Below are 14,712 nucleotides of genomic sequence, written 5' to 3'. Positions count from 1 at the left end.
AAGGGCCCTGGCCAAAGCCCATCCTCGTGTCCCCTCTGTCCCCAAAATGTGCTGTCTCACCATATGGGCATGCAGGAAGGTCACCTTCACCAAGGACAGTGGGCTGGAGAACAGCAGAGCCCGGGCTGAGTTTCCTGGAAAGGCTGATTTTGCCAACAAAGCCACCGATAAAAGCAGAGAGACCCGGCAGGGCGGGGAGAACAGGGGAAAAGGCTACTTGAGACTTAAGAAGGGTGGAGAGAGGAAATACAACAGGTTTTTTTCCCCCAGATAATAAATTTACAGGAGAGCCCAGCCCTCTCCCGGACTCGGGGAGCACCGTGCACAGGGGTGACAGCCCAGCTTCTTTTGCTATGGGCTTTGGTTTTGTCGCTTGTGTTTTTCCATCTGGAGACAGCCTACCTCAAATCATGCAGCACTGCATCTTCCCAGCAAACACGCCACACCATCCGTAACCACAGCTTCAGCCCCGCAGTGCTCTGCAGAGAGTCAGGTTCACGTACGACGCAGAAAGCCAACGCCAGAGCAAAGCTAGCAGACATCAATTGGGACTGCATTACTTCAGCGCTGCTGTTTTGTGGAAAATCTGTTGCTCCTGTTCAAACATAAACACCAACTTTTGGAAGTTTTCAGGATCTCAACTCTACTTCCCTGCCCTGCTGGCAGCCAGGGCGATGAAACCGTCACTCAATTTGAAATACAGGCAGCATATTTTTATTTTTGGCAGTCCAAAAGAAAAGTTTGACCAGCATGCTGCTAGCATATAAAATTCAAGCTCACAGGAATACTTCAGACTAGAGAACAGAAAAAAGGACTCTGAGTAAGAGCCAAATGTTTTGCAGAGGTCACAAAGCAAATACAATGAGGTCTTCCTGCCTTCAAACCTCTTACTCCCTCCTTCCCCCGGCTCAAGCTGTGCACATATGTCCGCTCATCGGCAGCTATTTTAGCAGGGCAGCAAGCAGTGATTTGCCCTGGCAAAAATTAAAGTAAACGCAAACTGGAAAAAACCTCTAAGTTTGCAATTGTCAGTGCTTGCATCAGCCAGCAGAGCTATAATTTTTGGTTTTCCCGTTGCTTTCTGGTCCTCTGAAAGCCTGAGCTCTTCAGTTATAGAAACAAAACAAAACAAAAAAACCCTAAATACTATGTTATGCATCCCAGCTCGGCCAGACATCACTCTGACCTCTTCCACCTACAGACACTTTGCCCCCTTTTAAGTTTTCCTAGCATTTCAGAGCCAGGCTGCCAACTGCCAGGCAAGAAGCCCGTTTCCCAGAGCAGCTCCTTCCCTTTCCCCTGGGAAGCGAGCCTGCCCGGCTGCCCACCCACCAGGACAGAGGCTGCAGACCCCCCCTGCCAGGGTGTACATCACGGCAGCAACCCAGAAGCAAGGGCTGGTACCCAGGCCGGCCCAGCCCGCATCCCCCCAGGGCAAGCTTCTCCCCAGGCAGGCTCTCACACTCCCACAGAAGAGCCAGCAGGAGGGATGAGGGGGCAGGTCCAGGCTGCACAGGGTGACCAAGCCCCGCACTCACATCACAGGGCGCCCTCACCCCCTGCAATGGGTACCCAAGGTCCCAGCACCCCCATACTGCTTGCTCACACTGGTTCAAATTAATTTTTTTTTTAGTCCAAAAAAGCAAAAGCTGTGTAAAAGTAACAGAAAAAAAAAAGTAACTAACAAAATGTAACCAACAGATTTATCCTTGGGGCTGCAGGCAAAGTTAACACTAGGATCCTGGATCAGTGCAATCCACCCTGTCAGGAGAGAAATCCTCAACATGTGGCCTAGAACTGTTTATCTTCAGGAAATCCTTTTGGCTCATGTTCCTGCCGGGCTGGGTGAAGTAGCTGCAGAGCAGCTCCAGCAAAGCACATGCTGCTCAGGGCTGACCCAGCACCTGCGCTGAGCAACGCCGGTGTCCAGAGGCTGCAGCAGGAGGGAAATCCGCTTATCCACAGGGACATGGAGCAGAGGTCTGAGCTAGCCCTGGGATGCTGGAGCTGGTGCTAGAGGGGTTTTGGTGCAGTCCATGCCGGCATGGTCAGCTGCAGAAGTGAGCCCATCCCACGTGGGAGAACAGGGCAGCACCCCAGGAGATAACGCATGGCGTCCCCATCCCACCAGCCACTTTCTGTAGATGGGCACTGAGATAAGGCTTTCCTGCTCTCAGTTACCAAGCCAAGCTCCTTTACCCAAGGTTTCCTCTTTCTGCATGTCTGATCATCCCACCCTGCACTTACCGGAATGGTCAAGTGGAAAGTCCCACTTCCATCCATTCAACTGCACTGGAAGAAGCCGCCCCACAGAAATTATGTACTCCACACATTAATCTGGCTGATACAAGGATGACAGCCTTCTGGGTATCGCAGCTAATTTTACTGCGCTGCCTCCCTCAGCAAACATTTATAAGGAACAGTGAGCTGCAAGGAAGTTAAAAAAAAAAAACAAAACCTTCCACAACTCAGAGGGAACAAAACTGGCATGCAACCACCACCCTGTGAGCCACAAAAAAAAAATAAAAAAATTTGCATTTTAAGCTTGGCTTTGCAGTGCCTGTAAGAGCAGGGCTGCTGTGCTGCTGAGCAGGTGCCCCCAGTGCAGCCTGAACCCCCCCAGCCCCGAGGCAGTGCTCAGGACCTCACATCACCCCTGGTCCCTACAGCCCTACAGGCAGCAGCTGCTTGACTTTGTGCAAATGCTGGGGAGGAATTACAAGAAATCATAATAAAAGATGGCAGGGCTGCTCACAAAGTGGAATTTTTTTCCCCTACATTTAATCTCCCAGCAGTGACATTTTTGATTTTTTTTTTTCTCCTCTTAAGCCAATTGAGACTCAGGTGGCCGAGCACAGCAGCACTGCCGTCTAGCAGTACTTAATTTTTATTACTGCTGAAAAGATCTTGGATTGCAACACCAAAGAAACACTTCAAATTGTCTAGTCTTGCCTGTTGCACATCTTGTTCAGCCTTTCCAGATCCTTTACTGTACAAAAAAAATAGGTTCCCTTCATTTTGCAAATTAGTGCATTCGTTGCAAACAAATTACATCTACCAAGTGAGCGCTGCTTCTGTTACCCACTTTCATAGTCTTATAAAATCTTATTAAGGTGTACAGCACACTTTAAGAGAGGCCAGACAAAGACTGCTTGCCGACCCTTTGAAAATACACAGCACTCAAGCCCTCAGCACACCGCCCTGCAAAAGCGAGGCTGGGGCCAGACCACGGGCCCTTCCACCTATAGATCCTGCAGAATTCCGGTGAAATCACACAGCAAAAAGCCCGCAGAGAAGCACTGCACATCTAAGGCCACAAAGGAGGTCAACAGGAATCTTGTTTGAGTCGTGAACAAAAATAACGAGCCCGATTTGCTCTCAAAATACCTGGCTATGACAGCCTTGCAGGTGCCTAGACCTCCCTTCTGCTGCAGGAGGAAAACAAAAAGCCCTTTACAAACAGCCAGATCAAAAATAAGTGCATTAAGCTTTCATTAAGGAGAGCAGGACAAATGTTTCTGAACTACAAACACTATCAATTATGGCTGGATGTCAAGAGCAGGCATGCTTTTAGACTAAATTGGCTTCGGTTGGAATTACATCTCAAACAAAATGACTAAAGTTTTGGGAAATAAAAAATGACTGGAGTCAGCAAGATGCAACAGGTGTCTGCAAGAGACATGAACATCCTGCAAATGCGCAGAAGGGACTGCAGAAGGAACTACAAGGGGTTTTTACAGAGCACTTGTTCTGAGCAGCATCCACGGCAGCAAGCGTCCCTATGAGAGCATGAAAAATGATGGAGGGGAAGAAAAGCACAACCCAGGACTGCTTCACTTCCACCAGTGAGCCCTTCACTAGGGCATCAACCAGTTCCTCTCCCCAGCCAGCCCCAATGCCCCACCTGGGGGCAAGCAGCTTGATCAAAGTGGCACCTCGTGCCAACTGCTGGCCGGCAGCTCCCTGGATTTTGGCTAAACCTGGGAAAGAGCTCATAAAAAATATATATATATTTAATGCATCTATATATATTGCATACATGCATATTTAATGCATATATATTGCACACATTTATATTTAATACTTCTATAAAAATATGTAGTGGAGTCACTGCAGCCTCTGGGCAGAACAGGTTTTTCCTGACCCAACAGCCACTCTGCTGCCAGGCAGGAGCTGCGCAAGGGCAGGGGCCGGAGGAGACCTTTTAAAACAGGGAAGTTTCATCATTTCCCCAGGCTGCAAGTTAGTAAACTAAAGCTTTAAAACTGTCTGCCACTTACTGCCCATCCCCTGCGGCACACAGGCAGTACCGGCATCGCTTTCCTACCACGAAAGGGTGACGGCAACCCACATAGCAGCTCCATGCACCACTCTTGGAGACAAGCTCACTGCAAAAAGCAAAATACTAACTGCCTAAGTCACATGTCAACCAATTCAGGCAAACCCCGGGTGAAACTTGGAGGTCAGGTGTTGGATAATTCCAAGCAATTCATTAAACTGCGGTGCAATGATTACACCGAAAGCAGCCAGGGCTGCCTTGTGGTGGCAGAGCCAGCGGGTGGAAAGGGTGCAGGGGGTCACAGGAGAGCAAAACTACAAGAAGAAAATTATTATCTAATAATTAGGAAAAAATAATAGAAATGGCTTACAATCACCAGCAACATGAGCAGCAGTGTCCTTATTATCCATTTCCAATGAGCAGGACATGCTTTCTGACTGGCATGGTGTCCCTAAAGGCAAGGCACTGTCCGAGCACAGCACGCCTCACCGATGTGTCCTTCACACAGCGCTCGCTGCCAGCTCCCCGTAAATTAGGGAAAGCTGAAAATCTCCAGGAAAACAAGGGTAAACACTAAAAAAAAAACTAAAACACCACCGAACCTCAATATTGCTTGGTAACTAAAATAGGGGGGAAAAAAACCCACCTGTCTACTTGCAAGAGGTGAGGGAGCCAGGGCAGGAGATGAGTATCAGGGCTCTGCTGGCTCCCCTGCAGCAGCATGCAGCATCTACAGATGGTCTGGATGCAGGTCTGCTGGCTGGGAGAGCACAGGAGGTGAAGTCCATGACACCTTGTGTATAGCGCTGGTAAATGGCACTGGTAAAACCTGCTCGGCAAAAACCAGCCCATCCCTCCCAACATAAGACCTCAGCAAGCAGAGAAATATTTCTGAGATGAGCAACAAGAAGCAGACTGCAGTCTAACCCCACCGGTAAGGTACTTCCTGAGATCACCTCGGGATAGCCTGTCACCACACAGGACCAGAGCTGCTGCCCAGTCCCCCTGGCACAGCTCGGCGGGGGACCTGGGGGACACTTTTGGGCAGAAGGCCACCGAAGCCTGGGCCAAGCCAGGGGAGCTGCGCAGCAAAACCTCCGTGTTGCCCTCCAGCCTCTGCACCCGCCTCCTACACACAACTAAATACAGGAAACTCCCTTGAAAAATCCCCCAGCTAACGTTTTCAGGGAAAGGCAAGCAGGTTAATAGTGCACTCAGTCACCCCATGTCCATGTTTCTTGGAGAACTCACCCTTCCCAGACACCCCAGCCATGCCAAGCAGCTCGGTGACTCCCTTCCCCTGCCGTGGCGATGCCAGCTCCTCCTGTGGGCACATCTCGGCCACATGTGTCACAGGGGACATCCCCTCACTTGGCCACCCCTGCATTTTCTCAGCAAGGACAGTAAGTTAAAGTCTCCCGCAGAGCCCCATGCCCTGAGGAATCAGCAGCCTAAGTCTGTTTTTCTGTTGCATATCTCTGCAGGTAAGAGATGCAAGCTTGGGTACGGCGGGAGGAAGATGCCCACAGGGACCCAACCTACACTGCTAAACCGCGGTCACTGGCAGAACAACTGATTTTGGTGTGAAGGCTTCTTCTGCCATACAGACTTCATTAACACACTCGACCAGCGTTGCTTTTAACTAACATCAAGAAAAACCCAACCAAAAACCCCACCTCTTCACTAGAGAGCACATCAGCGGTTACAGTCAGAAAGCAACAGTTTTAATTGGAAAGGAAGTGCCTAAACCAAAGGCAACAGGATGAAATTAAAGGCAAGTCTGAAAAGCTTGCTATTAATAGATGGTCTGTTTGCTTTTACAATTTTTATTGTTACAAAGCAAATTGCCGTGCCTTCAGCTGCAACTCAAGTCAGCTTAGCTCTGAAGCTTCCCCACACAGCCCAGACAATCGTTATTATTCTTAGCAAAATACCAACTGAAGACAAAAACCATTTCGACTGAAGAATAAAATCCAGCCTCGAGACACGTGTTATCTTCCACAGAAAAGTTTCTGCAAACCGCAGGTTTAACCGGCGGCACCATTTATCATGAATGTTTGACCAGTGCTTTCCACTCCCTCCTTGGCAATTTCAAACCTCTCCAAACTTTAACTGCACATGTGAACATTTCCATGCAGCTGCTTCTCCAAGGCTGGTTTGTTTGATTTCTATTTCTTTTTAACCAAACGGTTGAGCTATTTCTGGGAATAAGGCTGTTATTTCTGGGAATAAGACTACCGTTCGGAGAGTGCTTTGCAACGTTAAAGAGAAACAGTTACAGCAATTTCAGAAACTCCTGTGTGGCCATTTTCCAGGGTAAGGGCATCCATGAGGGATTGCAGCCCCAGGGAAGAGCCTTTGCAGCTCCAGGTTCACAGTTTGAGCTTCCGTTGTCTGCTCTGTGGTCAAGCACGGGCTTCCCTGTGGCTGCTCTAGGGGAACTGGCCCTGAGCACACGAAATGCTGTTATCATGTTAAACACACATTACAAAATAAATTCTAGCAACATTCATGAAAAATTCAAGTAACTTCATTAAAAAATCCACACTCTTTTGAAGTGTGGGATTTCTCCAAGCAGAGCTGCCATCCAGTGTCACAGTGACACCCCAGCCCGAACCTTTGCTGCTTATAGGTTTTTGTCACATTAATGAAAGTAAAGCGCTTCTTGCAGTCAGATACAAGGTATTTGACACGCAGCCTCACTCTCAAGGTGTTAACATGGCTGGGTTGGGGTAAAAGCAAAAAAAGCAATCCTCAAGGCTTCCAACTCCTACCTATGCTCTTCTTTCTTATTAGAACAGAAGCTGCAATCACACACTGTAATGTTTGGTTCACACTCTCTAAGGAAAAAAAAAAAAAGCAAGCGTGAAAGAAAATCGCAGATGTGCTCCGTGTCCTGAAATAGACTTTATTACACATTTACTGCAAAAACTACAGGCGGGAGTGTAAATCTGTATCCTCCACCCCAGACTCTGACATCTCCCGCAGAACGCACTCCAGCATCCCCACGAGTGGGGCAGGGTCCGGGCGGGCAGCAGCCAGCAGTGGCCAGCCCCGCACTGCCTGGTGTGCCCCAGGGGCTCTCCCCATCCACCCCTGCCCCTTCTCACCTACTCCCCACTGCCAACGGGGAATGTATTTCCCTTCTAAAAAGTGACTTTGGGCCGTTTCTCATTTTCTGCCATTTGAATAGGTCTCAGTGGGGGTATTTTCCCCGCAGTGCCAGGCAGAACCTGCCCTACAGGGCTCAGCATCCCCGCCTGTCCCGCTCCTTCCCAGGCTTGAACCATCTCTCCAGCTGCCAGCACATGCCCCTTGAGCCCACACATGCCTTCTCCGAGGCCGCCCTCCTGCCTCTGCTCCTCCCCAAAGGGGCCAGGCAGGGCTTCAGGGACAGGAGGGGACAAACCACCACACACTGATCTTGCTGATGGCTCTGCCTGTGGTGGGGCATGCCACCCAGACCCCCATCCCTGGCAGCACCAGCCTCTCCCCCCAGGGTGTGGGGGTGCTGGGGCATGCTTGGGACGAGACAACCTTCAAAACATCCAAAAGGGCTTTGCAAAACTGCAGCAAAGCCCAAACGGAGCCCCAAACCCTACATGAGGCACCACTCCTGTGCTCATGAGCCCCCACCTGCAGGGACAGGATTATTCCCCCCAATGTTTTGGGAACAGCAAGGATTTGGAAAGGGAATTTGTGACACTTGCAAGCACTTTAATGAGAGAAACCATTCCCTAGTGTTGGCAGAACACCAGTGGCACGGCAGGCACAGCCAGGGGATGCAAAGTGGCGAAGCAGTGCCCAGAGAGCCTGGCTGGGGCAGCCCCCACAGAGGTGACAAGCCACAGGTGACATTAAAGCTCGGCCTCAAGTGCCTGTCACCTGCAAGCCTGCCTCGTGGCAGTTTGCATACGATTTTTTTTTAATTAGATAAAATGAGCCCCAGATGGAAAAGCTCCACATGAAAGCGGCACCAAGCACACAAACGGAGAATAACGGACCATTAAAGGCAGCTCCCTGGTTTTAGGGCAGCACAAAGCAAGCCCTAAGTGGGCACACCCGAGGCATTCCAGCAGGGACACCAAGGGACAGGTCCTGGCCCAGGGGAGCTGACAAGTCCCCGGGAAAGGCAGATGGTGGAGGGCACGGGACCTCACACAGTCCCATCACCAACCTGGGGGTACCCCCACTGCTGGCAGCCACGCAGCAGAGATGGATGGAGACCCCAGGAGAAGACCAGCAAGGGAACAGCATCACCAGACCACAACAAGGCAAAGGCACCAACTCACAACACAGGTCCAGCCCAGGGACTAGCACCACATGCCCATCTGAGGCATCTTCCCCCCAACCTCAAGCAAACATTCTTGAAAGTCAGGAGCTCACAACCAGCCCAACATTAGCTAAACACCAGGGATTTATCAGGGCACGGGCTACAAAGAGGATCAAGCCCTAAGGTATTTAATTAAAAGGGAATAACACGACTAAGGTCCTGTTGTCAGACACTGCACAAACACACACAACAAAAAATTTTGCTCCTAATTACAGACTGATTGTTATTTTCTTATTTATCCTGGGGTTTAAACATCAGAAAAATACTAAATACTAGAGTGAAGAGCCACGCTAACTGCGGAGGCAAGAGACCCAGGTGGGAACACCGTGATGGGCAAGCATCGGCCCATGGGCTCAGCCAGCACCAGGCACCCTGCAGGGAGGGAGAGCATTCCGCTGGCTCAGAGCTCCTCCGCTATGAGCGGGGTGGCAGCTCCCAGGGCTTGCTTCCAGACCAGCCTTAAGTAAAAGCAAACAGGGAGAAAAAACTGAAAACAGGGGCATCAGTAACTTTTCTTTCTGCATTTTGTATTTAGTTCTTAAACCAGACCCAACGGCACTGGCCCTGGCCCCGCAGCACTGGCAGAGCTGTGGTGCATAGCCATGGCCCGGAGGTACAGCTGCCTGCATGCTTCAGAAGAACCAGGAAAAGTAATTAAGGAAATAAGCTGCATTGTCTGTGATGCACGACACAGGGACCAGCACTTCCCATGTATCTGCCAAGCGAGTCTGGAAGTGGGCAGTACTCATCCCAATCCTGTGAAGAGCCCTGCACAAGGAGACAGACCCACACCCTGCCCTGGTCACCAACGCACTTCCCCACTCCACTCCGGCATCCTCCCCACAATAGCCGTACAAGTAGCATGAGACTAAAAATAAGACTCCAATGCCAGATTCCGTTTCCAAAACAGAATTAAAGTTATATTTCAAGTTGACAGTATCTCCTTAAAGTGGATTAACCATGGCAATTCAATCCTGCCTCCCTGCAGTGATCCTGGCCCCACTTTCCTTTCAGCAGGGATGACTTCAGCGGTGTAAAGTGAAGTTCAGAATCCAATTTGTTCCTGCAGAGAACATCAGTCTGCGCCCCAGGGTAGCAAATCAGACCCCACATACACCACTCTGCCCTTCTTGCTCTTTTTACCATCGCGTTTTGTACCCTATGCAAGATCAAAAGGTTTATGGGAGGGAGAAATGGAGCCACATAACAGTCATGTTGATAAGCCAAGGCACACGCGTCATGCCTATGCTGTGAAATACATCTGAAAACAGGATTTTTAGTATCTGTTGGTATTTATGAGCCTCTGGCAAAGACCACACAGTGGAGAGGTGACAACATTTGTCTGAGTAGCCCTGTGGGATCTTAAGTGTCAGATAACCTGCAGCATTTAATAACTGCAGTGAATTTTCTGCAATGCCACTGCCACGCGATGAGCATCGCTTGAAGCCCTGTGCTACCTATACAGGACCAAGGGCAAGACCACAGCTTGGGGGTACCTCCAGGGAGATTGCAGTGGGCTGTGCCCTCCTCCCACAGAGCAGGAGAGGGGACCAACCCAAACCTCCTGGGAGATCCAACAGGGCTGGGGACAGGGCAGAGCCACCGCAGAATGTTGGGTGGCAGGAGCTGCTATCTGCCCAGGGCTGGGGGTATGTGTGCACTGAGCCAGTCTGATAACAAACAGCTTGTTGCTGCTCAAACAGCCCTTACAAAGCCAATAGATAGAAAAAACGCTAAAAACCCTCAACAACAAAGCCGCTGCCCTGCTCCCTGAGCAGTTGCTCCTGTAACCTTCCAAACATGTGCTGCAATAGGTTAGCCCTGAACAAAGCTGTTAGAAATACCTGGGTTCGGTGCTCAGGGTTGTTTCATTCCCACTCCGGTGGATATCACGCCCCAGCAGTGGTGCACATCCCCTCCCCATGCCAAGGGACTGCGAGAGGTGGCACAGAGCTGATGCGGGACCACAGGGCCGGTGTGGGGTCATGCTTCACGCATCAGGAAGATGCTAGAGCCGGAGCCCAGCCAGGACCTCCATGGGTAGCAGCTCACAGAAGGCACACGCCTAAAAACTCCTTTAGCTAATCGCTGAGGAGATGCTTCACATCCCAAACCAACTCAGAAAAAAGCCTCCTGCAAGGGTGGGGTAGGAAGCACGAAACACAAAGCAGGGTTAAATTGAAAGTCATCAAAGTCAGAAACCAGGCGCTGAGATTAGAACCGATAGGTTTGTCCCTGAGGCTGCAAAACAATAGCTGCAGGAGGTGTGTTCTCTACAGGGCTAACCCATAGCCTGCAACAGAAACACAACCTACAAACAAGAAAATTCACCATTTCCACACATGCCCATCCCGCCAGAATTGCTGCAGAGCTACTTCCAGACTTAACAAGGAGATTAGAGTCCCTGGTGCTGAGAGCATGGAAGTGTGTCACAAACCTCACTCAAAACCAAAAAGTGAAGACGAAAACGCACCTGCCGGCAGCTGCGGCCTGTGGCGGCCGCCGGCAGCGCCCATCACCCTGGCGGGCAGCCGGGTGCCAGGCGGTGCAGCGCCCCGGGAAGCAGCTCCGGCCGCACACCGTGGTCCTCCCGCACACCGTGCTCCGGCCGCACGCCTGCCGCCTCAACTCCCGCAACTTTGCTAACTACGCACTGCGCAATAAATGACACTGCTAAATAAGCAGAAGCTCCTGAAATGATGTCAAAGCACTGGTTTTACCGCACTCGCTGTGGGAAGAGGAAAAGATGAATAATTACAGAGTTCAGGCCAAGCAATGAGGTCACGGTGAAATCTATGAGGAGCTTATGTGGCCCTGGGAGGGTCGGTAACGGACCCGGGGGCACGGAGCGGGTGGGAAGGGCGGGCAGTACCCTGCCCCTCGGCCGGCCTGGGACCACGGGTGCATGCTTCCAGGGGCCGGGGAGGCCCCCAGGGTTCGAGGGGTTTGGGGGAGAAAAAAAAAAAAACCAAAATGTTTGGAAGGTTTGGGCTCTCACAGCAAAAGCAACTTCTAGCCAAGAGCCCCAGGGCCCGACCCCAACGGTATCGTAAGGGAGCGAGCAGCCGCTGCGCCGCCCGAGCGCCGCCGCCACCCCCCGGGGTGCGCCCCGGCCCTCCGCGGGCCGCCCCCCCCCCTCCCCCGGGAAAACGCAAATCCAAGAAAAGCTGAGAAATCACACCGGCGCGCTGCCCCCCGCCCCGGCCCCGCACTCACCAGGCGGCTGAGGCTGCGGCGGAGCATCACGGCGGCGCCCGGCCCCGCCGCCCTCACCGCCGCATCGCCCGGCACGGCACGGCTCGGCTCGGTCCCTAGGCCGCCCGCGGGCCGCGCCGCCGGCCGCGCACCATGCCCGCCGCCCTGCCCCGCCGCCCGGCCCGGCTCGGCTCAGCCCGGCCGCGCTCGGCTGGCGGCACTTCCCCCGCGCCCCCGCTTTTGTCCCGCCGCCGCCGGCGGGAGGCGGTGCCGCCGCCCCGCAGCAGCCTGGGAGCTGTAGTGCCGGGCGGGGCCGCCGCGCCGCCCGCCGCCGCCCGGGGGCGAAGCCTGCGGGGCCGGGGCCGAGGGCTTGGGGGAGGCCTCACCGCGGCGACCCGCGGGGCCGGGAGCCCTGGGGTCAGAGCCCTTCTGCCCGGCTCCCCGCCGGGGCGGCCAGGGCTGGGCACCGGGCGCGGTGCTGCCCTTAACGCAGGTCCCCTCTCCCCGCTGGCGCAGGCCTCGGAAAATCCTCTGGGACAACAGCCCCGTCCCTGCCGCCATCCTCAAGCAGAGACCACAGACGCACCCGGGAGCACTGTCCCCGAGCAGTGGCTGGCCACAGACAGTGTCTGGAGTGCCTCCGTGGTTTTCCCACTGAAAACTTACCGGGGGGACGGTGCCCATCCCCCGGGGGGACGGTGCCCCTCCGGCACCACCCGGGCGGCCAAGTCAACCCAGCCTGGGCCAGAGCCGCCCAGCTTTCCCAGTGCCTCCAGCCTCCCAGCAGCACACAGGCCCTGGCTGCATCCCCTTCCCTCTGGCCTGGGACAATACAGGAGTGGAAACACCACTCACCCGAAACAGCTTCCTCCAGGGAGCACCTCCCAGTCTGGAGGGCGCAGCGCATGAGAATATTTGGTTCCACCAAAATGGAGAAAGACGAGATGTAACCTAACAAAATCGCCATTTTTCTGTTACGTTTTTGACATTGTTATTACCTGGTAATAAACCAGCCTTTTCTGGAGCAACATCCCCTGCAAGAGCACAGGGCAGGGAGTTTGCCGGGTGCTGTCCCCTGCCAGCAGCCCCCAGGAGCAGCTGGGCTGTCCCACCCCAGTGCCTGGCACCCATCGTAATTCTAGCAGCCTGTGTTGCTCCTATTTTAAAGCAGGCTTCTCCCTGGAAACTGAGTAAAAAAAAACCCTTGTTGCACCACGGCTGGGCCTAGAGAGCAGCTGTGGGCTTCCAGAGACCTGGAAAACACAGAGATTTTTTTTGACTTGGCATTTTAAAAGCAAGAATAGTACTGTATTGATTTTACTGATGCTAAACCCGGTCACGTTTGCTCTACTTAAGCACCAAGTGTCTGGAAGTTTTACACAGTATGATATATCCAAGCTCACCCAGAAAGCCTGCCCCGGGCAGCAGCAAAACAGCAGTTAGGTGTGGGACAGGCAGGATCTCACTGGATTTTCCTTAATCCCACTTATCCCAGGGCAGCAGTACGTGGGGCAGCGAAGGCTCCTGCATCCCCGCTGAGCCAGGCAGTGCTCCCGAGGGGACAGCCAACACTGAATCCCAAGTGCAACCTTTCCACTATTCCCTGTGCAGCTGTGCTGTTACTTACCTTTCCACACAGAAGCCTAACCACATCAGAGGAAACCAGGAAACAATGCAAGGCAGTTTTAAACACATTTTAAAATAATGAATGGAAATTGTTAAACATTTAATATAATGCCTGACCAGTTTAGCTCTAGACTTCCCTCCCCCCCAAAACAATGACAGAGAGCTAAACTTGGATCAACACTGTACTGCAGCTTTTGCACTGCTTTTTTGATACTTTTCTGATGTTTTTCTAGCCTGTTTGTGTCGGCTAGAAGAGGGGGGAGCTGTGCTCAGACATTTTTGCTGTTGTAGGACTCTACGGTGGATGCTGCACAGACCAGCGATGCCTAGTGAACCACCAGCCTTTGGGGCCAGGCACGTAAGTGTTTCCAAAGGCCAAGGCGGCCTGGCTTACCCTACCCATAGGAAAAAAAAAACCCCAACTATATTCTACCCTTCAGTATACTCCTACAGCTGCAGTCACTCCTCATCTTTCACTTGCATTAGCTGGTAAGAAGAGAAGTTGGTCTTACCAGCAGACGAGAGGATCCATGCAGCTACACTGGTCTGTACGATTCCCACGCCGTACAAGTTGCAGCCCCTATCCAGCTTACTTTGAAATGCTGCTGTCTCTGTTTTAAAAAGGTTTGCTGGAGTTAGAGCTCAAATGCAAAAGTTGGACTGTGACATGGAATTAAGCACGAGATAGGTAATTATCTTTAATGTACTGCCCACAGTGGCTGTGGGTAAGGTACTGGGGAGAGACCCTCTTCCAGGGAGTTCCCAGATGGAGCAAGTCCAAGCAAGTTGGCACAGCTGGGATGATGGTGCAGACGAGCGTTTGGTCTCCCACACTGGGCTTAGAGCAGAACCGTAGAGCAAAGCCTCCTGCCATGGATCAGAATGCTGAAATCCACCTGCATCCCTACTTACCCTGCACAGCCAAAGCCATGACTTCACTGGAGAAATCGAGGCAGCTGTCATCCCCCCTTTTGCTGCTGACACAGTGGCCTCAGGGCAGCGAAACCCCTACCTCAGCAGAAACCATCCCCACAGAGAGGAAGCAAAACAACCCTGACTGGGCTTTTTCACACCCTGAAACAGCCCACACCATTCAACGGCTGATTCAGCTCACAGGTCTTTTACAAGGGAATCTGGTTTTAATGCACCTTTTAATGCCACAAACAGCCAGTCCCCATGCGGGTAACACACATGGCAAGGGCAGGACCAAAGGGGCCTCCTGCACAGAGCCGACAGGGACTCCATCCTGCATCCCGGCACGCCCAGCCCACAGCCAGGG

The 14,712-nt window shown here is 52.4% G+C and overlaps 1 protein-coding gene across 2 annotated transcripts in view; it reads right to left on the bottom strand.

Annotated features, from left to right (window-relative positions):
- Positions 1 to 12,032, bottom strand: part of ATP11C (ATPase phospholipid transporting 11C) — a 60,479-nt gene extending 48,447 nt beyond the window's left edge. Inside the window, exon 1 of one of the 2 annotated variants that reach the window (XM_056359389.1) lies at positions 11,829 to 12,032. In XM_056359389.1, coding sequence (XP_056215364.1) covers positions 11,829 to 11,855 — 27 coding nt within the window. In that variant the 5' untranslated portion in view covers positions 11,856 to 12,032. Of the gene's footprint in view, positions 1 to 2,247; positions 2,299 to 11,828 lie in introns of those variants that run through there. The other variant, XM_056359388.1, reaches the window with a different exon arrangement.
- Between the last annotated feature and the right edge of the window lie 2,680 nt (positions 12,033 to 14,712).

This window comes from Falco biarmicus, chromosome 14 (genome assembly GCF_023638135.1).
Source record: "Falco biarmicus isolate bFalBia1 chromosome 14, bFalBia1.pri, whole genome shotgun sequence".
Classification (NCBI taxonomy): domain Eukaryota; kingdom Metazoa; phylum Chordata; class Aves; order Falconiformes; family Falconidae; genus Falco; species Falco biarmicus.
This window is presented reverse-complemented; position numbering and strand designations above follow the sequence as displayed.